Source organism: Mirounga leonina, unplaced genomic scaffold (assembly GCF_011800145.1).
Source record: "Mirounga leonina isolate KUSES-001 unplaced genomic scaffold, KU_Mleo_1.0 Mir_94, whole genome shotgun sequence".
In the NCBI taxonomy this organism is placed as follows: Eukaryota; Metazoa; Chordata; class Mammalia; order Carnivora; family Phocidae; genus Mirounga; species Mirounga leonina.
This window is the reverse complement of record NW_023270855.1, coordinates 45,314,654-45,342,136: the sequence shown is the minus strand read 5'-3', so window position 1 is coordinate 45,342,136 and position 27,483 is coordinate 45,314,654. Positions and strand designations below refer to the sequence as shown.

The window sequence follows — 27,483 nt, the reverse complement described above, 5'->3', positions numbered from 1 at the left end:
TTTCTTTCTTTCTTTCCTCTCTCTTTCAAGATTTTATTTATTTATTAGAGAGAGAGCACAAACAGGGAGACCAGCAGAGGGACAAGCAGACTCCCCACTGAGCAGGGAGTGCGACGCATGGCTCCATCCCAGGAGCCCGGGATCACAACCTGAGCCCCCCCAGGCGCCCTGATACCTCTGTTTCTTGTAACACAGGGCTTCTGGGCCTGGGCACCGCTGACATCTGGGGACCTCAGGGTGCCCAGCAGCATTCTTGGCCTCCCCCCCCCCCCCCCCAGATGCAGTAGCGTCCCTGTCCCCCTCAGTCGTGACAACCAAAACTGTCTCCAGAAAAATGTCTCCAGACACTGACTAGTGTTCCTTTGGGGCAGAATCATCCCCTCCTGTGCGGAAGCGCCCATGGGTGGTGATGATCACTGATGCCACTTAACGGAAATGTAATACTGCCCCTGAAAACACAGCACCCTGACCAGCCCCTTCTATCTTCCCGATTTTCTCTGATTGTGGTTCCACCTTGTTTCTCTCATTTTTTTTTTTTAAACTGTGAAATGTGTCCCAAAGGGAACATGTAAAATGTCTGTGGTTTAAGCCACGGCAGTGAGAGCCGGTGGCCGTCCAGGGGGCGCCGCACCCCATCGCCCCCGCTGCGCCTGGCACGGTGCCACTCACACTCTTGCTTTTCTTTGCACGTCTCCACCTTCCTCTGTGTCCCTGAACCCCAGGGTGTTGTGCTCTGAGAGCAGAGAGCACGCATGGCCCTGGCTGAGCAAGCAAAGGGCCAGGTGACCAGAGGCACCACCGCTGCGGCGGATGCTGGTGCAGGGGTGAGGGGGGCTCCGGTTTCAGGGATCCCTGGGGTACCGGCCACAGTGTGGAATGGGCAGAACTGGGAGACAACGCTCCGTCATCTCCTGATTCCAGGTGTGACCCGTTCTGTCCTGGCGGGGAGCTGGTCTTCATTCTGGAACTTCCCAGACACGTGCCTTGGGATGGGGCTCTTGTCCCGCAGCGCCTGGAAGCTTGGGGTCCCAGGGGATTCCCATCACCTGGTCCCATCGGGCTCCCCCTCTGCTCCGGTGCCTCTTCCCAGAACTCTCTTTCTTTGGAAGATTCTTCTGGGCCAGTTCTCTGATTTCCTTGGCACCCACCCCCACCCCTTTGTTTTCCATCTTTTATCATTTTGTTCGTCCTGCAAGATTTCTTTTTTTTTTTTTTAAGATTTTATTCCTTTGACAGAGACCAAGCTAGAGAAGGGACACAAGCAGGGGGAGTGGGAGAGGGAGAAGCAGGCTTCCCGCAGAGCAGGGTTGGGATCATGACCTGAGCCAAAGGCAGACCCCCTACGGCTGAGCCACCCAGGCGCCCCCTCCTGCAAGATTTCTACAACTTATCTGTCATCTCCATCTCCCTCCCTTCTCATCCTCGAGGCGCCTCCCTGCGCTCTTCCCCACCCTCTTCTCCTTACCACCCTCTCAGCCCGGAACCCCTCTTCCTCCTGCCCCCCCTTCACTTCTTGCTCCCAGGCCTTTGCTTACTGTCTGGATCGCCCTGTGCTCTTCCGGGTCATTCCCTTCACTCAGCACCAAACGCCAACATGCAGAAAGCCACCTCCCAAACCACTCCAATCCTGATAGTAGAAATCAGCCTGTTCTTTTATTTGTTCAGAAGAATGACCCGCGACCTCTGTCTCAAATGCGGGGGAGGCAGGGCATGCAATCCGAGAACAGTGGCTCTGGGTCCGGGGCAACAGTTTGGAGGCAGAAGCGTGGGATCCGAGGGGCCAGGGCTCAGGCACTGCGGTGAAGTGGGCGGGCCCAGCAGGTGCTGCGGGGGCTCCCGGGCCCACCTTGCACCTGAGCACACAGGCACACACGGAGGAGGCGGTCCTTAAGCCGCTAGCTCAGGCCGGGACCTTGGGGCCCAGGGACGTCTGCAGGCGGCTAGGAGCCCGCCAGCTGCCGGTGGAAGTAGAGGCCGAAGAGGCTGGAGAGCAGTTGGCAGGCTGCGGTCCACCAGATGAGGAAGGTGAGGACCGCGCGGAGGAAGAGGGGCGTGAGCAGGCTGCCCAGGGCCCCAGCGATCCGGGCCGCCGTCTGCTGGGCCTCATCCTCCCCGGGGCCCCCCAGGCGATCCTGGGCTGAGGACCGGGCGGGGGACAGCATGGGGACCGGGCCCGGGCCCCAGGAGTAGCCGCCTGTGGGAAGCGGAGGGTGGAGGGAGGGATGGGTAGAGGTGCAGGCGGGGTTTGACCTCTGGGACCCCCGCCTAGCCCTAGGCTCCACCTCCTACCCCCGCCACTACCCCAAACTCTATCTCCTGCCCCCACCCCAACTTCGGGCCCCGCCTCCTACTCTCCCTTCCTCCGGGCCCTCCAGGCTCCCTCCCCCCCAGTATTACCAAGTCCCGCCCTGGCGCCACCTCGCTCGCCTCCATCCCCACCCGGCGTCGCTCCCCGCCGCCCCGACCTCCCCGCACCAGGCCCCCGCCCCGTGCCGCTCCTCACCCAGCGTCTTGAGCAGCAGCGTGCAGCTGAGGGTGAGGATGAGCGGCGTCAGGTACTGGAGGCTCACCACTGTCACGTAGCAGTAGACTCGCACCACCTGGTAGGCCGGTAGCCGTGACTACGTGGGGGGGGGGGGGGCTCCGCCCCATGTTCCCTCCCAACCTTCGGTGCCCATACCCGCCTCTGGATCTCACGGGCCTCTATGCGGCCGGCCTCCCGCCGCAGCTGCTCCACACGGGCCTTGGCCAGGCACAGGTAGGCCTGCAGGTGGGGCCTGGTCACCGCCAGCCTCAGCAGGCACAAGGCCACCAGCAGCCAGAGGCGCAATGAGTCGAAGGCTGAGTCAGACAGCCTGTTGGGGAGGGGAGTGAGGGGGCTAGGGAGGCCGCCCCTGCTGTAGGATCTCCCCCAGGATCCAAGGCTCCTCCCTGAGCCTCAGAGACTGGGGTACACAGAAGGGCCCCCACTGCTCTCCCTCCCACCCACCCCCCATGCGCACAGGGAGAAGGGCACCTCCCCCAGGGGTGCCTGGTGCAGGAAGTCCCGTGCAATGGGTTTGGTCCAGAGCCACAGGATGATCAGAGGGGAGAGGAAGCTGGTATGCAGAAGGAACCTAGGAACAAGGGCACAGAAGAGTGAGGCCCCGGGCACCCACCATCCCCCTAGCCTCTCCTTTAGAGTCCCACCCCCCGCACCACCACCCATCTGGCAGTCTGCATAACTGCAGCATGGGCCGGTCTTCCGACATGCTCAGTGCGTCCAGGTGTGTCTGAGCCAGCCGCAGGCCTGGAAAGGTGAGGAAGGCACCCAGCATGGATCCCACAAATGCCAACCCTATGCGGATGGCCAGCTTGACCAGAGGGAGCCTGGGGGAGAAGAGAAGGGCCAGGAGGCCCCAAAGCCCGTCAGCGAGCCCCCTACAAGTCCCAGACTGCCCTTGCCCCACCTCACTTCCCAGGACTCACGCCCAGTCCCAGCCCTGCGTCTTCAGAAGTGGCTGCAAGTTCTGGGTCAGACTGGCCAGGCCTGGGGAAGACAAGGAGAGCGCAGTGTTTAAGAGACCCCTGGAGCCTCAGCGTCTGCTCTGCCCCCCTACCAGATAGACTTTTGCTCCCCAGGTAGGAATACACCAGTGGGAGCCGGGCCCAGGGCCAGGCAAAAGGAAAACTTTTGTTGTGCTCTGATTACGTGTTTTTTTGTTTTGGTTACTTTTTTTTGTTTTTTGTTTTAAAGAATAGGAAAATGTACCAGGCAGACACCCTTGATTGGACTGGGAGAAAGGGGCGGGGGGCGGTGGACCACTGCGTCTGAGCTTCCTGGATTATACCAGGATTCCAATGAAGGACTCCCATAGGTTAAAGCCAAAGTCCTGGAAAGAATCCTCAGTTCAGGCCCTCGGATTTTCCATAGAGTAAAAGCAAATAAAAATGAGCTCACAACCCAAATCACCAAACACACCAGGGAACAAATCACCATAAAGCAGGGGGGAAAAAAAAAGACAAGTTTAGACCCTACTGACTACAGAAATTTTGCAGGTGTTATCATGTGTGAAATTATTGAGGAAAATAAAAGGTGGATCACAGAACAGGCAACATGAGGCTACCTCAGATGACCAGATATATTTGCAAAGGAACCAATGAAGCTCTTCCAAAGGGAAAATACAATTATTGAAATGATAGGTTGTTAAATGGCATATTCAAAACAGCAAAGGAGGAATGAATGAATTGGATCTGAAGAAATCACTCAGATTCCAACTCAGAAAGATAAAATGTAGGAAATATGAAGGGAGATTAAGAGATAAGGAGGACAGAATAGAAAGTCCAGCATAAGTCAAATAAGAGCCCCAGAGAGAGAAGGGAAGAGAGAATGAAGGAGGAGAGGAGATTTGGAATAGAATAGTTGAAAAGACTGTGGAATGAATGACACACACAAAGTATATCAAACCAGAATAATACAAAGAAATCCATACCTAGACACTGTAGCGAAACTGGAACACCAAAAACAAAGAGATCGTAAAGCAGCCAGGGATTTAAGATAGATCATCTATAGAGGAAAGACAATTAGACTGGCAGCCAATGTCAACAGTAATCACAGAAAAAGAACAAAAAGAAGGTGAAAAGGTAAGATGGTAGAAACAATGCCAAATATGTCGGTGATAATAAATGTAAGTGGGTTAAACTTTGAAGTTAAATGACAGAGACTGTCAGACTTGAAAATATCTAGCTGTGTGGTGGTTGTTTTTTTAAAGATTTTATTTGTTTATTTGACAGAGAGAAACACAGCGAGAGAGGGAACACAAGCAGGGGGAGCGGGAGAGGGAGAAGCAGGCTTCCCGCAGAGCAGGGAGCCCAGTGCGGGGCTCGATCCCAGGACCCCGAGCCGAAGGCAGATGCTCAATGACTGAGCCACCCAGGCGCCCCAGCTGTATGTTTTTTAAAGGAGACATACCTCAACACAAGGTTCCTGTATGGTTGAGAGAAAAGGGATGTTAAAAAGATATGACAGATACTAATCAAAAGAAAGGTGGTATTGTATATTTGAGAGTTGCTAAAAGTAGATCTTAAAAGTTTTCATCAGAAGAAAAAAAGTTGTATATGTATGGTGGTGGATGTTAAGCAGATTTATTGTGGTGATTGTTTTGTAATACATACAAATATTGAATCATTATATTGTATACCTAAAACTAAAAATGTTATATGTCAATTATATCTCAACTTAAAAAAAAAAAAAGCTGAAAAGTCTATATTACGACCAGATAAACTAGAGTAAGACAGAAGTATTATTAGAATCAGAAGTGGTCAATATACCATGATAAAATGGTTGATTCACCAAGTATATATAGAAATTCTATACTTGTAATCACCTTGTCAATTAGCCACAAAACATACAAAGAAAACACTGACTAAGGCGCCTGGGTGGCTCAGTCAGTTAAGCATCCAACTCTTGATTTCGGCTCAGGTCATGATCTCAAGGTTGTGAGATCGAGCCCCGCACCGGGCTCAGCACTGGGCATGGAGCTTGCTTGGGATTCTCTCACTCCCTCTCTTTTTGCCCCTTCCCCTCTCTAAAAAAAAAAAAAAGAAAGAAAAAGAAAGAAATCACAATGGAAACTTAAAAATACCCAGAACTGCCTGATAATGAAAATTACAAGTCAAAACATAAGAAGTGGACAAAAGTGGGACTTAGTATATAGCCTTCATGCTAGAAATGCTAGAAAGAGAAATAGAAGAAGCTGAAAATTAGTGAGCTAAATAGCCAACTAAGAAATTGAAAACAAGGGGTGCCTGGGTGGCTCAGTCACTAAGCGTCTGCCTTCGGCTCAGGTCGTGATCCCAGGGTCCTGGGATCGAGCCCCGCATCAGGCTCCCTGCTCAGCGGGAAGCCTGCTTCTCCCTCTCCCACTCCCCCTGCTTGTGTTCCCTCTCTCACTGTGTCTCTCTCTGTCAAATAAATAAATAAAATCTTTTAAAAAAAAAAAAGTGGGGGGGCGCCTGGGTGGCTCAGTTGGTTAAGTGACTGCCTTCGGCTCAGGTCATGATCCTGGAGTCCCTGGATCGAGTCCCCGCATCGGGCTCCCTGTTTGGCAGGGAGTCTGCTTCTCCCTCTGACCCTCCTCCTCTCATGCTCTCTGTCTCTCATTCTCTGTCTCTCAAATAAATAAATAAATAAATAATCTTAAAAAAAAAAGTGGGGTGCCTGGGTGGCTCAGTCATTGAGCGTCTGCCTTTGGCTCAGGTCATGATCCCAGGGTCCTGGGATCGAGCCCCGCATCGGGCTCCCTGCTCCATGGGAAGCCTGCTTCTCCCTCTCCCACTTCCCCTGCTTGTGTTCCCTCTCTTGCTGTCTCTCTCTCTCTCTGTCAAATAAATAAAATCTTTAAAAAAAAAAAAAAAGAAATTGGAAACAAGAAAAAGAAGCCTACCAGAATAGTGCTATAAAAGCCAGAGGTCCTAGCCACACAAAAAAGATTGGAAAAGATGAAACAAAAACCAAAAGAACCCACAATTCACTAAAAATACAATTGTACAACAAGGTTATCCCATGGAAAACACTCAGTTTGATCCCTACCTCATAAGACAGTAGTGAACGACCAGGAGCTTAAGGGCTTATGTGAAAGGCAAAATTGAAATATTGTGTTGGAAAATATAAAATGGCTTTCTGATTGTGGGGAATATCTTCAACACAAAAATCAACTAAAATAAGGAACTGCTATTCATCAAAAGAAACCAGAGGGGAGGGCTGCAACTGTATTCAGTGGCTGAGCCCAAAAAAGTGTGGTGTGTGCATGTGCAGAGAATAATGCAAACATGGCTAAATGAATCTAGGTCAAGGGCATATGGGAGTTCATTAGAGGATTCTTCCAACCATTCTGCAGGTTTGGAATTTTTCAAAATAAAACATTTGAGGACAATTTTTTTTAAGATTTTATTTTTAAGGGGCGCCTCGGTTGGCTCAGTTGTTAAGCGTCTGCCTTTGGCTCAGGTCATGATCCCAGGGTCCTGGGATCGAGCCCCACATCGGGCTCCCTGCTCAGCGGGAAGCCTGCTTCTCCCTCTCCCGCTCCCCCTGCTTGTGTTCCCTCTCTTGCTGTGTCTCTCTCTGTCAAATAAATAAATAAAACCTTAAAAAAAAAAAAAGATTTTATTTTTAAGCAATCTCTACACCCAACATGGGGCTCGAACTCACAGCCCCGAGATCGAGAGTCACATGCTCCACCGACTGAGCCAGACAGATGCCCCATAATTTTTTTTAAAAGATTTTATTTATTTATTTGAGAGAGAGAGAGCACAAGAAGGGGGGAGGGTCAGAGGGAGAAGCAGACTCCCCACTGAGCAGGGAGCCCGATGTGGGACTCGATCCCAGGACTCCAGGATCATGACCCGAGCCGAAGGCAGTCGCCTAACCAACTGAGCCACCCAGGCGCCCTCCCCACAATTTTTTTAAGAGGCAAAAAAAAAAACCACAAAGAAAGTGAAAAGCCCTGCCACAAATTTGAAGATACACTGCCCCCCATTTTAACTTCTTTAAAATTGAGATACACATGACCATTGATGGCATGCAATAGTTTAAGTAACAGTGCTTTTAATCTCTTTTCTGTGGTTCAGGAAATAATGGTGTGTCAGATTTGATAGGAGGAAGTAGGTGCCACACATGTAACAAAGGATCAGTTCCCACAATATATAAAGAAACCCTACAAATCAACAAGAAAAAAAAATAGTAAAGATATACAGCCCAGAAAAGCTACATAACGTTGGATTTGGTGATGATGTCAGATCTAGCACTGGACATATGAGCCACAAAAGAAAATATAGACAAATTGGACTCATGGAAATTTTAAAAAATTTGTACATCAAAAGATAATACTAATGGAGTAAAAAGGTAACCCACAGAATGGGAAAAAAATTTGCAAATCATATATCTGATAAGGGATGAATATCCCGAATATATACACAGAACTCCTAAAACTCATCACCAAAAAAAAAAAAAAAACCAGGTTCAAAAATAGGCAAAGGAAGCACCTGGCTGGCTTGGTTGGTGGGACATGTGACTCTTGATCTCGGGGTCATAAGTTTGAGCCCTGCATTGGGTGTAGAGATTACTTAAAAATAAAATCTTTGGGGGTACCTGGGTGGCTTAGTTGTTAGGCATCTGCCTTCGGCTCAGGTCATGACCCCAGGGTCCTGGGATCGAGCCCCGCATCGGGCTCCCTGCTCCGCGGGAAGCCTGCTTCTCCCTCTCCCATTCCCCCGGCTTGTGTTCCCTCTCTCGCTGTGTCTCTCTCTGTCAAATAAATAAATAAAATCTTTTAAAAAAATAAAATCTTTGTAAAAGAAAAAAAAAAAATAGACAATTTCTCCAAAGAAGATATACAGATGACCAACAAGCATATGAAGATGTGCTCGGGCACCTGGGTGGCTCAGTCGTTAGGCGCCTGCCTTCGGTTCAGGTCATGATCCCAGGGTCCTGGGATTGAGCCCCGCATCAGGCTCCCTGCTTGGTAGGAGGCCTGCTTCTCCCTCTCCCACTCCCCCTGCTTGTGTTCCTGCTCTCACTATCTCTCTCTGTCAAATAAATAAAATCTTTAAAAAAAAAAAAAGATGTGCTCAACATCACTCATCATCGGGGAAACACAAATAAAAACCACAATGAGATACCACCTCACACCCACTAGGATGGTCACTCTTGAGGAAAAAGAAAAGGAAGATAACACATGTTGGCGAGGATGTGGGGAAGCTGGAACCCTTGTGGTAAGAATGTAAAATGGTGCAGCCACCCAAGAAAACAGTTTGGTGACTCCTCAAAAAATTAAACATAGAATTACTACATAATCCAGCAATTCCACCCAAAGAATTAAAAGCACGGACTTGTACACCCATGTTCATAGCAACACCGTCCACAGTAGCTGAAACAAAGGAGCAACATAAATGTCCATCAATACATGAATGGATGAACAAAATGGGATATATTCATGCAAAGGGAATATTATTCAGCCTTAAAAAGGAAGGAAATTTGAACATAGGCTACAACATGGATGAACCTTAAGGATGTTACGCTGAATGAAATAAGCCAGCACTGGAAGACAGATCCTGCATGACTGCCCTCATATACAGCGTCTCGGGTGGTCAGATTCATAGAGACAAAAAGTAGGATGGTGGGCGCCAGGGGCTGGGGGGTGGGGGTAAATGGAGAGTCAGTGTTTAATGGGGACAGAGTTTCAGATTTGCAAGGTGAAAAGGGGGGAATGGATGGTGGTGATGGTCGCACAAGGTGAATGTGCTTAATGCCACTGAACACTTAAAAACAATAAAATGGTAAATGTTATGTGTATTTTACCACAATAAAAAAAAAATGGAGGAAAAAAACACATACAGCCTCAAAGAAAAATGAGCAACAACATGAACAAACTCTTCGAAGAAGAGGAAATGAGAATCATGAATAAACAGGAAAAGCTGCTCAGCCTCCCAGGTAATCAGAGCAATGCACGTTAAGACCACTAAAGGTATCGTTTTCCACTGCCGGGCGGGCAAAAGTCAAGCACTTTCTGTAGACCTCAACTCACCTACACCTGGCTGTGCCCCTGTAAGGTTCACCACCCCACCTTACAAGCAGGGAGGTGAGGCAGGGGGCTGTTGCAAGGTCACCCACGCTTGCCCAGGGTGGCTGGGACTCGGTGGGCGGCCTGAGTCCAGGGTCCACACTCGGAACCGCAGGCTGCATGGCTGGTGGGTGTGGCACCCAGATGGCACCAGAGCCAAGAGAACTGCTCTGAAAAATGCTGAGGCACCATCTTATGAAGGTGAACACGTCCACCTTGTCCCCAGATCCTGTGCGCAAAAGAAATGCCTACACGTGCGTATGAGGAAACATGTACAAGAATGTTCCCTATAGCAACTGCGAGAAAAGCTCAAATCTGGAAACCACCTAGATGTCCAGCAACAGGAGAATAGACAAAGACAAGTGGCCTCACCAGAGAACGTCATTCATCTGTGAGAAGAGATGAACAAAAGCTGCCCAGACCAACACGGCCTCGTTCTGTAAACAATACCAAAAAGACCGAAAAGCACCAGTTGGCTGATTACACACTGGCTGCCACCATCTGCAACAGTGAGCAAACTGTATGATGAATTCTTTAGGGACAGAAACATATGTGATGAAACTACTTTTTACAAAGGCACAGGAATGGGGCGCCCGAGTGGCTCAGTCGCTTAAGAATCCGACTCTTGGGGGCGCTTGGGTGGCTCAGTCGTTGGGCGTCTGCCTTCGGCTCAGGTCATGATCCCAGGATCCTGGGATCGAGCCCCGCGTCTGGCTCCCTGCACGGCGGGAAGCCTGCTTCTCCCTCTCCCTCTCCCACTCCCCCTGCTTGTGTTCCTGCTCTCGCTCTCTCTCTCTGTCAAATAAATGGGTGGAATCTTTAAAAATTTAATTAATTAATTAATTAATTAATTAAATTAAAAAAAAGAATCTGACTTTTGGTCTCAGCTTGGGTCTTGATCTCAGGGTTGTGAAGTTTAAGCCTTACGCTGGGCTCCACACTGGGCGTGGGGTCTACTTAAAAAAAAAAAAGCAAAAGAATGATAAACACAAGATTTGAGAGACTGGTTGGGGCTGTGAGTAGGAGTGGAAGGTGGTGGGATTGGAAACGAGCACCAGAGACATGCACGAACATTGGGAATGTTCCAGTTCTCATTTAAGAAGTTTGTTACATTATTATTTTGCTTTGTAATTTACATACACATGTTCTATACATATGCATATATATAATATATATCAAACATTATATAATCCTAAAAATTGAAAAGCAGGGGGCGCGTGGGTGGCTCAGTCGTTAAGCGTCTACCTTCAGCTCAGGTCATGATCCCAGGGTCCTGGGATCGAGCCCCGCATCGGGCTCCCTGCTCAGCGGGAAGCCTGCTTCTCCCTCTCCCACTACCCCTGCTTGTGTTCCCTCTCTCGCTGTGTCTCTCTCTGTCAAATAAATAAATAAAATATATATTTTTTTAAATTGAAAAGCAGGGAGAATTGGTGAGGATAAAGCTCAAGGATTTGCTCTTTATCCAAAGACCACTAGAATCTGGTATTAGAGAAGTGATGTGATCCAAGTTATATTTTTAAAGATCATCCAAAGAATAAATAAACTCAAAAGAAAAATGGGAAACTAAGAAAAATATTTCCAACTACTATCACACACAAAGCCTAATGTCTCTAATATATAAAGAGCTCCTACAAATCAATAAAAGGGTCAACAACTCAGTAGAAAACTGGGCAAAAGAACAGACCTTTTCTGGAAGGCAGATAGAAATGAATTGTCCACATAGGAAAAGATGCTCAACCTCGCTTATATTTTCACCCATCAGGTTACCCAAGGAAAAAAAAAAAAAAGTCTGAGGAAACACACTGGAGAGAATGTGGGGAAATAGGCACTTCATTAATCTTTTCCTAAATGGCAATTTACAACATTATCAAAATTACAAATGCACTTTCTCGCACAGGGCTGCATGTGCAGGGCTATTCCCATACGACACTGTTGTAACACAACGTGGTTTTGAACAACATTTAATAGTGAAAGACTTAGATGTCCAGAAGTAGGGGACTGGTTAAATAATCATGGAACTTCCATAAAATGAAATACTATGTGGGTATTACAAACAAATAAACCAACCCGCACTGTATGTAGCATCAAGGGACAACCCCCAAATTAATGTTTTTAAGGGAAAAAGACAAGGTGGAGAGCCATAAACACTACCGTTTTATGGGGAAAAAGGAAAGTGGTCTCCCAGTTTTCCTCTTGGAAGGAGAGCTAATCAGGGTGGGTGATTTTTACTCTATGTAGTCTCTTGTACTTTATGAATGTTGTGCCATTTACCCATTTCTTTCACCAAGTTAAATTAGAATGGGTAAATATTAAATCATTATGGCTGCCGGGGACAGGGCAGATGGGGGGCACAGAAGTGCCCTGCGAAGAACTGCAGCTGCAGGCAGCTCTCAGAGGCAGCGAGACCAGATATCCTCTTGCCCCAAAGCCCCAGGAGATGCACAGGGCAGCAAGCAGCCACAGAGACTGCTCAGGCCCAAGGAGTACCTCCCCCTTCACCCATTATGTGCTGGTGGAACGAGCCACTCAACCCCACTTCCATGAGGGAGTGATCCGCGTGGTGACCCCGTGCCCCAAACGCCGCACATACCTGGCTCCAGGCCCAGCTCGAGAGTCTCCTCCTGGACCACCTGCACCAGCATGGCCAGGAGCAGAAAGAGGAAGGCAAAGGTGAGGCAGACAGAGCGTTCGCCCCCCTCCTCTGCACTGAAGTACAACCGGGTCACCACCAGGAACATCTTGCTGGGCACAGGGCTAAGGAAGCCCTGAGCAGCTGCAGTGCCCCACTCCCAGCCAGGGACTCCCCCAGCTCCAGAACCCAAACACCGGCGTTGGGGTTTGGAGTCTCGGGGAGCAGGGCGGTGACCAAGGAGAAGAGTGAGCCGCCGAACAAGCCCAGGACACAAGGTCCAGCACTGCTCACGCCTCTGTCAGCAGGTTTGCGGGGTGTGGGTGGCAGGAGGACCTGGGCCTCCGGCTCGGCCTCAGCACGCTACCTGTGGCCCTTTCTTTCTTTCTTTTCTTTAATTCTTCCTTCCTTCCTTCCTTCCATTTATTTATTTTAGAGACAGCAAGTGGGGGGAGGAGCAGAGGAGGAGGGAGGGGAAGGGGGAAAGAATCTCAGGCAGACTCCATGCCAAGCTCAGAGCCCAAATCAGGGGGTTCCATCCCACGACACTGAGACCATGACCGCAGCTGAAACCAAGAATTGGCCACTCAACCAAATGAGCCACCCAGGCACCCCTACCTGTGGCCATTTCTCCCTGAAAGAGCCAGCACGTCTGTCTCTTCAGGAGGTCTGGCCTCCCTGACCCACCTAGCCTGGCTGCATTCACAGCAGGTGAATTTCCGGCTCCTCTAAGAAGCTATCAGAGATACGAGGGCTGTATCTCGAATCTGTCCTCAAAGAGACCCACGGCGCTTTCCAGACCAGTGTGGGCTTCTAGATGGACTTTTCTTCACAAGCCCATCCCACAAGGGCATTTTCTCAGACTTGGGTTCTCAATGTCAGAGGTTTGCCTCTGCTCCCTGGGCAGCTTCATAAAAAAACATAGCAGAGGGGCACCTAGGTGGCTCAGTCGGTTAAGCATCTGCCTTGGGCTCAGGTCATGATCCCGGGGTCCTGGGATCGAGCCCCACATCGGGCTCCCAGCTCCGCGAGAAGCCTGCTTTTCCCTCTCCCTCTGCCTGCCACTCTCCCTGCTTGTTCTCTCTCTCTGTGTCAAATAAATAAACAAACAAATAAAATCTCTTTTAAAAAATTAAAAATGATTAAAAAAAAACAAACAAAAAAACATAGCAGAGGGGGCATCTCTTTTCCTGCCCCTGCATCTGGGCTGGTGACTTGCTTTGACCAAGAGAATGGACAGGGATGGGGGTGGACCAACTACCTGCAAAGCCTTAGGAGGCCCACAGCACCCCTTCTTCCTTGCTGGTATTTCTGCTACCAGGAGGAAGCTTGGCTTGGCCTGCTGGAAGGTGGGCCCTCTTAGAGCAGAGATAAGGCGGCTGGGCTGAGCCCACCCCAGGAGGAGAGGGAATAAAATAGTGACCATTTTACACCACCCAGTTTGGGGGAGTTTTGTGGGACAGCAGACGATAGCTGATATGCCAATTTGGGGACAGGGGATAAAGGAAAGCTCGAGTCCCGCTCCCACATGCCTCCCTACTCCCTGACCCGCTGGGCAGCCTGAGGAAGGATACACAGAGAAGGCGACGGTGAGCAGACACCAGACCACGGCGATGTTGGTCTCGTTGGCCGGGCCCAGCGCATAGTAGTAGGCCTCTGTGAAGACATACACGCCACCCGAGTACACGGCGAAGTCCACGAACCACTGGTACTCCAGGAAGAAGCGCAGGACTGCGGGGAGCACGCAGCTCAGTCCACAGCCCAGCGCAGGACAGCCCCCTCACCAATGCTGCCGGGTGTGGGCTGAGGGTGGGACGTCGGGGACCCAGCCGGGCTGTTACCGAGGGCATCAACCGCTGTGAGGGGGCAGGTCTCCAGCTGGAAAGGGGCATCTCGGGGCACAGACAAGGGCTTTTCTTCACTATAGCCATTGGCCCACCTGTTGGGGAGGGGGGGAGGCGGTCAGGGGAGGGGGAATGCATCCTCTGTTCTCTCCTCCCCAGCCAGACATGGCGGCCCGCCCCACACCAGCCTGGAAGGTTCCACCGTGCCACCCTCAGAGCACAGGAGGAGCTGGTTTGGGAGTTACCTTCTCCCCAGCCTGGGTCTCCGCACACCAGGCTGCAGACGCTGCTCACAGGGATGGCTCAGAGCAAACTTCCAATAAGCAATAAGCGTTAGCTGTCAGTCCAAGGCAACCAATGAATGACAGTGACATCTCAACCTGGGGTGTCCACCACTCTCCTAGGTGCCCAGAACTGCATGCTCCTGGAAGGGGAGCGGCTCCCCTAAGGCTGGGGGCTCACTCACCGCTCCTTCCGGCCTCTGGGCCTCGGCTTTCCCTCCAGAGCCCGAAGCTCTTCCTCAGTAGGGTGCTTGTATCGGAAGAGACTGAGGGCAAAGACGGGAAGTCAGGAAAGCTCCCGCGGCGTGGAGGGCTCAAGGCAGTGAATCCTCAAACCCAGGACTGGAGTCAGGGGGAGAGCTGGACCCGAAATGCATGGGGACAGGATGGGCAGGGGCCATGCAAGGCCAGGGGAAGGCCTGGGGGGTGGGCTGGGGGTTTGCTGGGGGGGAGTGCACTGAGAAGCTACGGGCAGAGGGCAGGGTGGCCCGGAGTCCCGGACACCCCTGAATCTGTTGGCTATCTCTTCTGGCGGAGCAGGCGTGTGCATTGTTCTGAAGGGAAAGTTCACAGTTTCCACCAGGTCTCAGAAAGGGTCCGAGATCCGAACAGGGACAAAAAGCACTGCAGGGAACAGATCTACAGCAAGAGGAGTGTGGAAGGGGGGGGTTAGATTGCTGGAAGCAGGAGTAGGGGAAAGCAGCTGCTCTTCCCAGTGTGGAAAGGCAGTCTCATGGGTGTGCGTACCCCTGTCAAAACTGATCCAACTGTGTGCCTCAGATATTTGCAGTTTATTGTATGTCAGTTATATCTGAAGAGTTGTTTTTTCTTTAAAAAAACTAAACACTCTTTGGAGGGCACGCGGCGGGGTTTGGAGGAAGCAGAGGGGGCGGGGCCCGGCGGGGCTCCTCCCACCGCCCGGGGCGGGGCTGAGGCTCACCTGCCATTGCAGAGCAACCAGCGGGCGAAGGAGCAGTGTGGCGCCAGCCTGTGCATGAGGGTGGCGGTGAGCAGGGTCACCACCAGCTGCACTCCCAGGACCGCCTGCGGGGAGGGGACATGAAGGGCAGTGCCTGCCAGAAGGTCACAAGCTCCGTGCCTCGGAACTCAGGCTATTTATAGAGAGGCTGGGGCCAGGTTAGGGAGGGAGGGCCTCCGGGGCTCCAGCGGCATCTTGAAGGAGGGGCCTGGGGTGGGCTCAGCCTCAACCCTGGGAGCCCCTGCTGTGTGTGGATTCCCGCACTCCCTACCACCACCACCCAGCTGGGGTGTGGGGTGGCGGAGAGCACACGCTGGGGTTCACTTCTGGCCTTTGCTATGGATTTCAGGTATTCATCTCCCTGAGGCCTCAGTTTCCCCATCTGGAAATGGGGCGCTGCCTGTTTTGTTTCATGTGCTGTCAAGACCACCATCCGGACCTACAAGGAGCACAGCCAGTGAAAGAGGCTCCCCTCCCACGGTCCCACCCACACATCATAGTTCCCCCTGGCAGCTCAGTCTCGTCTTTCCCACCGGAAATTAGCCTGATGATCCCATCGCCCTCTCCTCCTCCCTCCCTGGGTAATCAACCTCCTTGGAAAGCCTATTTCTGGCCACTACCAGTTTCAGGACAAAGACTTACACATATGAGTGGGATAAGTTTTTAAATTAGGAATTTCTCACTAAGTTCTACATAACAAACTTTTTACCAATTCATAACACGTTTTCATATATTAGTTTTAAAACGTTTTAGAAGAAATGCTTTTGGTAATCAGTCTGAAGCTGGGTTTTCCTGCTTCAATGCAGTAAATACCAATTTGGTATCAGTAATTATGTAATTATATAAAATTATGTGCTCAGGAGCGCTGTCGACTAGTATTATGATATTATAATTAACAACTAAAGTGAAATAAAGATTACTTTAATATTAAAATTAATTATTAAAATTATCCTTTAATCAGGCAAGAATATGCTAACTTTAATAGGAAAAGCTCTAGTGTGATGGGTATCAGGCCAACACAGTAATTCAGAATGACTGCTGAGAAATCCATCATTAAGATAACTAACAGGATATTTTCTCTATGCCTGTAACTTGTAAACCAGAAACATTTTCTCAGTAATGAGGTCGGTGCACTATCTTTCTGGTCTTTAAATCTCACTAATCTGTTCTCACTGCTCGCCCTCCCTAACCCCCAAGTGCAGACTGGCTATTGGTCACTAAAGACCGTGGGTACGGTCTTGGTCAGGGAACACCTTCCAAGCCCAGTGAGGCGGGTCTCCGAGGGCCCAGGCCTCCTCCTAGGATCCTCTTCAGCCCCTTCCCACACCCCAGAGCCTCCCATTGGCGCCTCTCCAGACATCAGATCCTGGGGCTCCCCTGCTGACTTTCTTCTTCCCTCCATGGCCTCCACCCTGTGACTCAATCTCCTGCTAGGTTTTTAAACACCGACGGCCCAGCATGACCCCAGCACAGCAGCACCTCTAGCCTGGACCTCTATGCTTTGCACACCATCATCTCAGGAGGCCCCAGTACCCGCCTGTCACTCCCACGGACACAGCATTCGGCCCTTTCCAGCGAGTCATGAGGTCAGTCAATATCCAACTCCTTTTCGCAGTCTGCAACGCCTGGAGGGCCCAGCTCAAGACACCCTGCCTCACTGCCCGACTCTCTAGGTAGCCCTCCCTGCGTCAAACTACTGGGTCTCAGAGGCCCTTCTAGATCCTTGAGCTCTCCATTGCAGACCCCTATCACCCTCTGACACCTCCCAGGGAGGGGACTGTTGTTCAAACTTCGGTCCCAGCACCTAGGAGAGGAAGGACAGAAGGAAGGAAGGAGAGAGGGAGGGAAGAATGAGCAAAGAGGAAGGGGAGGAGAAGGGAAGGAGGGAAGAAAGAAAAGCATCCCTCCACCTGAGGCTCTTGAGGTCGGTCCAGGGATGTTTTTCAAGCCTCACCCCCCAGCAGCCTCTGGTCTTGAGGTCCTGGCTCTGCAGATTTCCAAAGATATCTGGAGCCTCCCATCGGACCACGTCCCTTTCCTGCTCAAAGTCTTTCCCTGGACCTACAATCCGAGAATAGGAGAATCCTGCTACCTGCTAACAGCAATGAGACTTTCCTCCATCCTGTTCTCAAGAACCCTTCCTCTCATCTCCCATTGCTTCCGGCACCCAGGCCTGGAACCACGTCCACTTTTCATGTTCAAGTGCACTTCCAACGCCCGTCCTTGGGGAATCCTCCAGGCAGGGTCGGGTCGTCCTCCAGGGCCCCTCCCTCTGCCCAGTCCGAACATTTAGGGGTTGGGACTTCCCGCTCTCGCCCCGCAGTGGCCAGGCTAAGTCTGAAGAATAAACTCAATAGGTTGGACCCAGAGCCGCGTGAGACCTGAAGGTTCCAACTTGTGCTGTCTCCAATTCTGGGACCCTCGCCCTCCCCGAGGCCATCCACATCCCCTTGGCCTGGCTCCTCCTCTCAGGGCTCTCCCTGGCCCTTCCACACACCTCAATACACGCAGCGACCCCATGCTTCCACAGGACCCACGTCGCCAGCGTGGGCTCCAGAGGGACCCCCAACCTCCCCAGCGAGGATCCGTACGTTCCCAGTCCCCTCTGCGGGGCTGCGACCCCTCGGCAGGACCCCAGGCCCCTAGAGGGCCCCCAGGGATTTTCCAGAATTCCCGAACGCTCAGGGGCCTCCAGTCCCCTAGACAGAACCCCCAACCCCCACGTAGGTCCCACAGGGAGACTGAACCCAGAGAGGGACACACGGCCCTCAGCGCGACCCAGAGTCCCTCAGAGCTCTCAATCCCCACAAAGGGATCCCAGTCCCCTCGGTGTCTCCCTGGACCCCCTCAGCGGAACCTCCTGCCCTTCAGGCAAGGCCCCCCCATGTGCCTGGCTGCCGGCTCACCATGTCGCCGGCGGGAGCGCGGTCGACCAACCTGAGGCTCCGAGCACCTCGCAGGAATACAGCCAATCAGAGCCCGATTCTGTTCTGACAAACAGCCCCTAAGACCAATCGTCAGGCTTGCAGCTGGAGCAAACCACGAGGGACGCGAGGTCGCTCGCGTTGCATGCCGGAAGTTGTAGTTCGAAGACGCTCGGCAAGCTCAGATGTCGGTTGAGTCAGGACTCTCTGGTACCCTGTGGCTGTCCTCTCTGAGATTCAGTCTCCTAGCATCCGCACCTATTGCGCAGGTCTGAGGCAAATACATTCATTTATCCACGCACTGCCTCCCGCTGGAGAGTTCTGAGTGTGGAACTCCCCCTGATCAAGAACATTCGGTGGCTCCCACTGACTAGACTCCCAAGTGCTCAGACTGAATTCTTACACCTCTACCTGACTTCAGTCCGCCGCCAGCACTATCGTACACACTGTAATACAGCTTGCCACTGGCCGTGCTGTCTCATACCTCCAGGCCCCTGTAAATGCTATCTTTCATCTTGGAATACCTCCTTTCTCAATCTTTTTCGTTTAGCAAAGCCTTATTCATCTCTATCAGCCAGGACTCTGAACACACACACACACACACACATACACTAACTCAAATGGGCTCTAGCAAAAGAAGGGGGAATTTTTGTGACAAAAAACTCTTAAAAGCATAGTGAGCTTCAGGCATGTCTAGATCAAGGACAAAAAAACGTCAGTCTCAAGAATCTGATGTTTTGAGTTTCGAGGCTTGGAGGAAAGGGCTTCTAGCATGGGTACCTAAGTTTTGCCATCTGCATTTTTATGGATAAAGTGTGTCTGCCTGAATGTGGACATATATGTGGGTGTGATTAGATGTCTGAGGTTTTTTTTAATTAAAAAAAAAAGATTTTAGGGCGCCTGGGTGGCTCAGTTGGTTAAGCGACTGCTTTCGGCTCAGGTCATGATCCTGGAGTCCCTGGATCGAGTCCCGCATCGGGCTCCCTGCTCAGCAGGGAGTCTTCTTCTCCCTCTGCCCCTCCCCCCTCTCATGTGCTCTCTCTCATTCTCTCTCTCTCAAATAAATAAAATCTTTAAAAAAATCTATTAAAAAAAAGATTTTATTTATTTTTTTGTGAGACAGAGCAAGTGAGAGAGAGCCCGAGCTGGGGGGGAGGGGCAGAGGGAGAGGAACAAGCCGACTTCCCGCTGAGCAGGGAGCCCAGTGTGGCGCTTGATCCCAGGACCCAGAGATCATGACCTGAGCCCAGACGCTTAACTGACTGAGCCACCCAGGCGCCCCAGATGTCTGAGGGTTTTTATGGGGCCTGTGAGTGGGGCCTGTATAGTTGATTACCTTGTCTCTGTGGGTGTTTTTGTCTTTGTTTATGAGCACATGTGGATGTCTGTTTGGAGGGGATTCACTGTGGCTTGGTCTTCTGGACTCAGAGTGTCCCCTGGAGAGAGGATGGGTGACAGTGGTGGTGAGGGTCACTGGGATTTCCCTGGACCAACATGGGGGCCATGAGCCAATCTATGAATCCATGAGGGATCCAGGGAAGCTGGGATTTGGGGAGGGTGTCAGAGAAAGGGACCGAGAAAGAAAGGAGAGGCATTTGCTGCAGGTCCACTGCATACCAGGCTGGGGAGGTGGCGTGGTTGATTCATGTGCTCCTTCCAGTATGCTGAGGTGGCAGGACAATCGTCTCCATTTCACTGATGAAGACACTGAAGCTCTGGGAGGCCCAAATCTCTACGGCACACCTTGACCTCTCCTCCTGCACCCAGGGTTTATGAGTTTAGGTGTCACAGCGGCGCCCATGTGGTGAACCACAGGAAATTCACACGTCCTCATCTCAGGAGGTCCTCATCTTCCCTCCCGCAACTCCTCATCCTCCAGGTTATCCACAAGCTCTGGAGTTGGCTTTGACTCCTCTCTCGCCCATACCTGATCTGTCAGCCCCTCCTGATGATGGTTCCACCTTCCAAGTGTGGCCAGTCTCACCAACCCCACAACCTCCACCCAATCAACTTCCATCATGTCTCCCCTGCAGTCCCCGGCTCCCCGATCTCTGGCTTCCACCCCTACACCTCACCTCAGCCCACACAGTCTATTTTCCCCCAGAGCAGCTTAACACTTAGCCAGACAATGTCCCTCCTCTGTTCTAAAATGGACACTCCTCACTCTCTATTCTACGTTGGATGTGCATGTTGTCTGTTCCACATTGGACGTTCCTTGTTCTCCATTCTCCACTGGGCGAATCCACATTCTCTGTCCTGCATTGGGTACTCCATGGTCCCTGATCCTCAAGACACTCCCTATGTCTGTCTGCATTAACAGCCCAGCCTCTCTGACTACACTGAAGTCCACACTCTCTCTCCACATTGACCATTCCACCATCTCTGTGTGTATGATGCTCTTGAAAATGCATCTCTCATACCTCCAGGCCCCTGTATATGTATACATCATACACACAGACTTCCATGACTGCATTTGTGCCACAATTCCCATGATGCTTTCAACCAGTGACTGAGCTCCTGGGAGACTCAGGGTCCCTCTGATGGTGACAATAGCCCTGACTGACATCACCACGGTGTCCTTAGAAAGGCTGGTAGAGGACACTTTCACGCAACCCTCGCTGCTCCACCCCCCCACACACACCCCCACAGAGTCAGCAGGTGCAGAGCTAGAGTTTGGACCAAAGGTGTTTCCAGAAGCCAGTAGCCTGCTCACTGACCTTTCATGTCCTGGGGGACACCCCAAGCTCTACAGTGTAATTATACATATGCAGGCAACATGTGACACAGACCTTTCTGAGTCCCCAGGCTCAGACCCTGAAAACATGGGGTGAAGCCCCTGAAAGCCAAGAGGGATTTTATTTTTTTTAATTACTATTTCTATTTTGTTTTTTACTTTTGAGCGGGGAGTACAGAATCCAAAGCACACTATTGGGCGCCACCTAATGGATGATGGCGAAAGTGCAGTCTCCCAGGATGGGCATGCAGAACCATACCCACCCGCCCGTGCTCCCACCTCCCAATCTTTGAAAGCAGCCGACATTTTTAAGAACCCGACACGGGGTGCTTAACCTGTGGGCACTAACTTCAGGGACTGGCCTGGCTTCTTGTCCCCTATGAGGGTGAGATCCTGAGCCTAAGAAGGGACCCTCTCCAGCCTTGCCTCCATTTCACCCCACCAAGGCTTGGGACTGGAAGTATTTCTAGGGGGGCTCACGGCAGGGGACATGGTGGGTGACAGGGGCAGATGGAGTAGAGGGGTGGGGGCAGCTGAGGAGCTCGGAAAGGTCAGGGATCAGATCTGAGTGTTACAAACATCCCACAAGACCACCTTGGGGAGTGACTGGACAGGAGAAGCAGATGGAGCTCCCGCTGGCTCCTGGACACCCAAGTCTGCCCTCAGGATGCCCGCCAGAGTGGGGGGAGTTTGTGCCCCCCCCACAAGTGGGTAGATAAACGGCCGGCTCCCTCCTGCCTCTGGTGGATCGAAATTGCTGGGTCAAGGGATCAAGGGATATGCCCATTAAAAGATGAATGGTGTAGTGACTGCCCCATTGAACAATGTTCAAGATTCCCAGCTGCTTCTTGCTGCAAGTGATTGCAACCCAGCCTGGAAACTTCCGCTTGAGCACACGACTTGACATCCTCAGGAGGTGGTAGCCCAGCCTCTCACCCCTGAAGCGGAAGCACTTTAGGTGCGTGCTCTAAGCGCTCCCCCAGGGCCCCCAGGGGCGGAGGAGGTGGGCAGCGCTGCCCACGAAGTCACCTGCTCGCTGCTGCCCCCTGCAGGGCTCTTCCCCGGCACGGCCCTACCCCTCAACTGCCTTCCTCCGGGATACCCACCTTTGAATCCTAGTCTCAGGATAGGATTCTGAAGGGGGTACTCCAAACCGAGACAAGGCAAGACAGACCTCTTGGGAAGAGATGGGAGGACCCGGACGTGGTGGTGGTTCTGAGTAGCGACAGATAGTTTCGTCCATGGACACCACGCGTGTTTTATTGGTGGATACACACACAGGAAAGGGAGAAAGGAGCGCCCCCGACTGTGGATCTGAACTCCAGGCCCTCACTTTGGAGGGACGTTAACTGCTGGCTCTTCTCTAACGACGCGGGGAGGGAGACTGGGACCCCACGTGCCCTCGCCCCGTGTGGGAGGAAGGACCCATGCCACCCCTGGGTCCACTACCGAGCCCAGCCGTCGGCAGTGGGCAGACGGCGTAGGGGGGGTCCGGGCCGTAGGGGCTCTGCCAGGGGCCGGGACAGGAGCAAGGGATAGGGGAAAGTCTTGGGAAAGTCGCCGGGGCCCCCAGGGGCTGGCGAGAGGCGCTCGGACTTGATGCTGACTGGGGGGGTTGGTGGGGAGGCGCCACGGGCGGGGGGACCCTCCTCACTCAGGCTTCGGCTCCCACTGCAGGGAGAGAGAGAGAGAGAAGGAGGGTTGTGAGCTCAGCGAGGAAGGGAGGAAAGCCAGGGAGGTGGTATGGCTTGGGCAAAGGCTCGGCGGGAGGACCTTGGGAAAGGAGGGGGTGGCGGTCCCTCTTGGGGTTTCCAAAATAGCCACCCATCCCACCAAGAACAGACGGGAGGGGCTGAGTGTAGAACCAGGAGTGGCCACCAGAGGTCAGCAGTGGCTAGGGGCTTCGGAAGACTTGGAGGGACCCCGACAACGACCCGAAATACGGAGGGGAGAGAGGAGGGGCAATTGGGGCACTTACCTGGGCTGGGGAGGGGCGGCTGGGGGCCCATCACCCCTGGAATGCTGCCAGGGGGCTAGGGTGGGGGGCTGCAGCAGGCCAGGGGGCGGAGGTGGGTCTCCCAGGCCATAATCTGGGGGGTAGGAGGAATAAACTGAGGCCCTGACCTCAGGGAGCCCCTTGCCCAAGCTTGACCTATCCCACCAGCCAGTTTTCAGTCCTGGTGGGTGGGGAAATGCTGACCGCCCCCCCACCCCTCACCCCCAGCAGGCAGGTGTATGGATGTCTCCCATGGCAGGGAACATGGGGGGGTGCATACCTGGGGGGCCTGCAGGGAGGAAGGGGAAACTCCCGAGTGGGGGTCCCGGAGCTGTGGCAGAGCATGGACTCTGTAGGCTACCATAGAGGCCTCTCTGTGGGGAGACAGGGTAAAGGGGAAACTGAGGCCCATACCCAGGCCATCCTGCCCTCCCCCAACAGCCCTGCTACACCTTCCCCTCACTCACTGAGGTGCTCAGTCCCCCTCGGGCCCCCGACAGGCTAGCAGGCAGGTCTGGCCTCCGCCCATCTGCTGCCAGGTACAGGGGTGGTGGTGTCTTGCTGGCAAGGTGGCTCGGTGAGAAGAGAGGGTGTGCCAGGCCTGAGGAGCAGGAAACCCCCAGAGAGAGGGCATGTGGCCATGTAATCTAATGAGGTCTGAGGTCCAGAGGTAATACACACAGACAAGCAGTGCCTGAGCCAAGATCCCTCTACAAGCCCCCCTTGCATTCCCACTCCCTTTTGCCCCAGGGCCTGTGGCCCATGCTCACCTGGGGGCCCAGCTTTGGGGGCTGCTGGCCGGAAAGGGGATGGGCGGCTCTGGGCGGGGAGGGCCTCCCCAAGCCCACTGGGGTCGCAGCCTGGTGGGGGCAGGGCCCCATATACCATGTCCGGGCTGGGCATAGTAGGGGCTGCTGGCTGAGGGCAGAGAGGACGGGATTGGTTGGAGGAACATGGAGATGAGGACATCAAATCCAAGACAGAAAATCAGGGGCCAGCCTCCACCTCTGGAAGCCCTTGCTACTCCTCCCTCTGGCCTAACCCCACATGATGGAAGGAGCCTTTGTCTGGTGCTGTCACTCACTGACAGGCCCAGAGCTGAGGCTTCTTGCTCAGCATGGGGTTGGCACTGAGGGGGCTTCCCAGGGTGTTTGATGAATCAAAGAAATAAAGGAGGAAGAAATGGCTGTCCACTGAACTCTTATTCATCCTTCAAAACCCCAACTATAATGCCCACTCCTCCCGGAAACCTTCCCTTCCCACCTAGGCAGAGACCTGCTCCCTAACTCTAGGCTTCTTGGCCTTAGATCCTTGTCTGAGTCTCAGCCTTGACCACTTGGGCCTAGGAGGTGAGGGAGGGTCCCTTCGTGGTGGTGCAGGAAGTCACTTACATAGAGCCGGGGCCGGGGCAAGGCTGGGTCACCCCCGTCACCTGCCAACCTTCGCAGCTTCTCTCCTGGCCCGTCAGGCCCTTCATCTGGCTCCAGCTCTGGTCCATCGAGGCCCACACCCCTCCGCTTCAGTGTCTGTGGGGAGGGGAGACAACAGGGTGACCCTCCCCCGATCCTAGCCAGGGAACCTGGTTCTATGGGAGAGGGAAGAGATCTACCCCGCCCAGCTCTGTGGGTGGATCGGAGTGCAGGCACAGCCTGTTCCAGCCAAATCCCATTGATCAAAAACCCTAGTGAGTTATCGTCTAGCAAATTCCAAATGTGTGTGAGAGAGGGACTGTCCTGCCCTGGGACCAGAGAGGCCCAGGTCACACAGTGGGGGCCAAGATCCAGTGGCCCTGCTGGCACTGTCCTAACACTCCTCCTGAATACGACCCTGCTACCTCCGTTCCGCACTGGAGTGCAGCCTCCGTGCCTGGAGTGCAGTAGGTGTTTCATAAATGTTGGAGGACAACCTTCTAGGCTTTCCTGAGCTGCTTCCCCCAGGACCTGCACACTCCTGGAGCCCTGCCTCTCCTTTGACAGCTTCTCCCCCACCCTCCTGAAACATTAGGGGTCACCACGGGCAGCCCTAGGCCTGCTGGTCTCTCCATCTCCATCTCTGGGGCTTCAGCTTCCCATCTTGGGAAAAGATTCCCATGTCCAAAGGGAAGTGATCTCGCCCAGCCTGAGCGGCGGGTGTGGGGGACGAATCAGCTAGTGCCCGGCTGCTTCTGTCTCTTTCTCCTGGGGACACAGCAGCTCAGACAAAAACACTCCGGGCCCTCAGTGAGGTCTGCTTGCTCTCTGCCCTCACCAAACAGGGGACAGGATTCAGTGAGATGAAGTGTGTGCGGGGCACACAGTGGATGTTTTTATCTCTACTGCGGGGGCAGCTGCCCCTCGGAGGGACCCCACATTGCCTCCAACCTGCTTTTACCAGCAGTAAAGCCAGGTTGCAACACTCGTCTTTTGTGCCAGGAGTCCCTAGGCTCGGAGCAGGCGCAGGGCGCTGGGAGGAGTGCCCCAGGGGTACCTCAAGGATGTCGGTGTTGGTGCGGCTCTCGTGGGGCTCGCTGTACTCCGTGTATTTCAGGAGCACGCGGTCCATGTCCGTGCTGGCATACTGGAAGAGGCGGTTGGCGCTGTTGAAGATGATGAGGGCGATCTCACAATCGCAGAGCACGCTCAGCTCATAGGCCTTCTTCATCAGCCCGAACTTCCGCTTAGTAAATGTCACCTGGAGCCGGGACGCACAGACGGGGTGGGAGAAGACATGGATTGGGGGTGGCAAGGAGGAGATGGAGGGGCCTCCCTGTTCCCTGAGCATGCCTCAAGATTCTGTGCCTTGTGCATGCTGTTCTTCCTGGCTGCTCCCCTACTTCTCACCTCTCAACCCGGCCAACTCCTATTGGTGGTTCAAAACCTTGTCCAAATGTCCTCTCCTTTGGGAAGTTTTCCTGGGTCTCCAGGACAGGGCCCACATTCCTTCTCTGAGCTTCCTCAGTTCTGTGCCTCCCTCTGGACCAGCCCTCTGAGTTGGGTGGGTTTGTGTCAAACTTCATCTCTCCCGTGACTGGGGCTCCAGTCGTCAGGGAGAATAAATGAATAAATCATCATGAAGATGAGCAAATGCTACATATCAAACTCCGGACTCCCCATGCCCTTGCAGCTCCCCCAAATGGACAGGCCTTTGCCCAGGCTGGGTCTGCTGCCAAGAACACCTTTCCCCCAGCCACTGTTCCCCCACCCCAGTGAACTCACCTGCCGATTCCTTTGGTCCAGAATGCGGGAGATCTGGATTTTTTTCCTCCCCATTGTACCAGGCTGGTTGGAGCGAACTTGGCCTTGCGGGGAAGGAAAAGAGGACAGAGTGGGTGGATGGAAAGTGAGACCGGACACCCAGCCTCCCTTCTGTCTTCCACCTGCCCCTGCCAAGCTCTGAGGGGGAGATGATGGGGGGAAATCAAGGCAGGCTGGGTCCCCCCCACAATCCCCACTCTCAGCTGGCCCCAGATGCAGTAGATGCTCAGTGAACACCTTTGGACCAATTCCACATGAAGAGAAGGCTAATCGAGGGCAAAGGATCGGGGTACAGATGCCCCACCCCTGCCTCCAAAACAAAACAAGCTGGTAATTGTGGCACCTCGGGGGAGCCTGACCTTCCTAAGCCCCTGTGTGTGTGCAGTGGGGATAACAGCGTCACGCACAGCCCGGTGTTGTTGGGAGATAAAGTGAGCTAACCCACGTGCAGCATTCAGATCCGTCCAGCACACAGAAGATGCTACATATGCACTGCTGTTCCGAATACTAGCAACAGCCTAAAAGCCCTTGACGGGCCAGGTTGGATGGACATCTGATGCCGATACCTGGCGGCGCTCAGGAAACATCGCTCACTGAATCACTGATCTTGAGCCACTGGAAAAAAAAGTTTTAAAAGCCTGGTACGCCGCACATCGGACACCTTTAAGCCATTCAATTCAAAACAGCTCCCCAACAAGCAAGATCAAGGGCTGCGGTTATAAGAAAACATATATTTAAAAATTGCATTGAGAGTAGAAAAGACTAGAAGGAAATGAGCAAGATAGGAGTCACTGCTGGGTGGAAATTTATGGGTGAATTTTTCCCCCTTTGTAAAAAATTTAGATGCAATTTGCACCACCTAAAAATCACCATTTTAAAGCGTGCGATTCAGTGGCACTTAGTGCGTTCACACTGCTGTACAACCATTGCCTCCAGCTAGCTCCAGAAAGTTTTCATCCCCCAAAAAGGAGACCCCATGTATATTAGCATTCACTCCCCATCCTGCCTCCCCAGACCCTGGCAACCACAGATCTGCCATCACTACGGACGTGTGCGTTCTAGAGGTTTCATGTAAATGGAAACGTACAATGTGGGACCTTTGGTGTCTTTTTTTTTTCCTTCCCTTTTTGATTATCTGAATTTTCTAACTTTCCCCTCTCAGTGATTATAGATTATATCCATTTAAAAAGAATTGGGGCGGGTGCCTGGGTGGCTCAGTTGGTTAAGCGACTGCCTTCGGCTCAGGTCATGATCCTGGAGTCCC

At 52.7% G+C, this 27,483-nt stretch overlaps 2 protein-coding genes across 6 annotated transcripts in view; both read right to left on the bottom strand.

Annotated features, from left to right (window-relative positions):
• Nucleotides 1–1,628: 1,628 nt before the first annotated feature.
• Nucleotides 1,629–18,311, bottom strand: TMEM161A (transmembrane protein 161A). 4 transcript variants are annotated; one of them, XM_034997630.1, is made up of 12 exons: nucleotides 18,239–18,311; nucleotides 15,294–15,397; nucleotides 14,539–14,619; nucleotides 14,070–14,167; nucleotides 13,803–13,959; nucleotides 12,190–12,341; nucleotides 3,469–3,529; nucleotides 3,226–3,369; nucleotides 3,003–3,116; nucleotides 2,681–2,855; nucleotides 2,504–2,600; nucleotides 1,629–2,194 (listed from the first exon to the last, which is right to left on the bottom strand). In XM_034997630.1, the coding sequence occupies exons 1-12, from the start codon at nucleotides 18,239–18,241 to the stop codon at nucleotides 1,941–1,943; spliced, it is 1,440 nt and encodes a 479-aa protein (XP_034853521.1). In that variant the 5' UTR covers nucleotides 18,242–18,311; the 3' UTR covers nucleotides 1,629–1,940. The 4 variants fall into 4 exon arrangements, with proteins under 4 accessions (XP_034853521.1, XP_034853522.1, XP_034853523.1 ...); XM_034997631.1 differs by lacking the exon at nucleotides 18,239–18,311 and adding an exon at nucleotides 17,425–18,202; XM_034997632.1 differs by lacking the exon at nucleotides 18,239–18,311 and adding an exon at nucleotides 17,243–17,402.
• Nucleotides 18,312–21,540: 3,229 nt separating this feature from the next.
• The window catches only part of LOC118005647 (myocyte-specific enhancer factor 2B-like), a 25,847-nt gene continuing 19,904 nt past the window's right edge, over nucleotides 21,541–27,483 (bottom strand). The window contains exons 1-9 of one of the 2 annotated variants that reach the window (XM_034997640.1): nucleotides 26,661–27,436; nucleotides 26,181–26,263; nucleotides 25,453–25,656; nucleotides 24,378–24,512; nucleotides 23,757–23,904; nucleotides 23,454–23,587; nucleotides 23,267–23,360; nucleotides 22,969–23,080; nucleotides 21,541–22,661 (exon numbers count right to left, since the gene is read on the bottom strand). In XM_034997640.1, coding sequence (XP_034853531.1) covers nucleotides 22,436–22,661; nucleotides 22,969–23,080; nucleotides 23,267–23,360; nucleotides 23,454–23,587; nucleotides 23,757–23,904; nucleotides 24,378–24,512; nucleotides 25,453–25,656; nucleotides 26,181–26,263; nucleotides 26,661–26,673 — 1,149 coding nt within the window. In that variant the 5' untranslated portion in view covers nucleotides 26,674–27,436 and the 3' untranslated portion in view covers nucleotides 21,541–22,435. Of the gene's footprint in view, nucleotides 22,662–22,968; nucleotides 23,081–23,266; nucleotides 23,361–23,453; nucleotides 23,588–23,756; nucleotides 23,905–24,377; nucleotides 24,513–25,452; nucleotides 25,657–26,180; nucleotides 26,264–26,660; nucleotides 27,437–27,483 lie in introns of those variants that run through there. The other variant, XM_034997641.1, reaches the window with a different exon arrangement.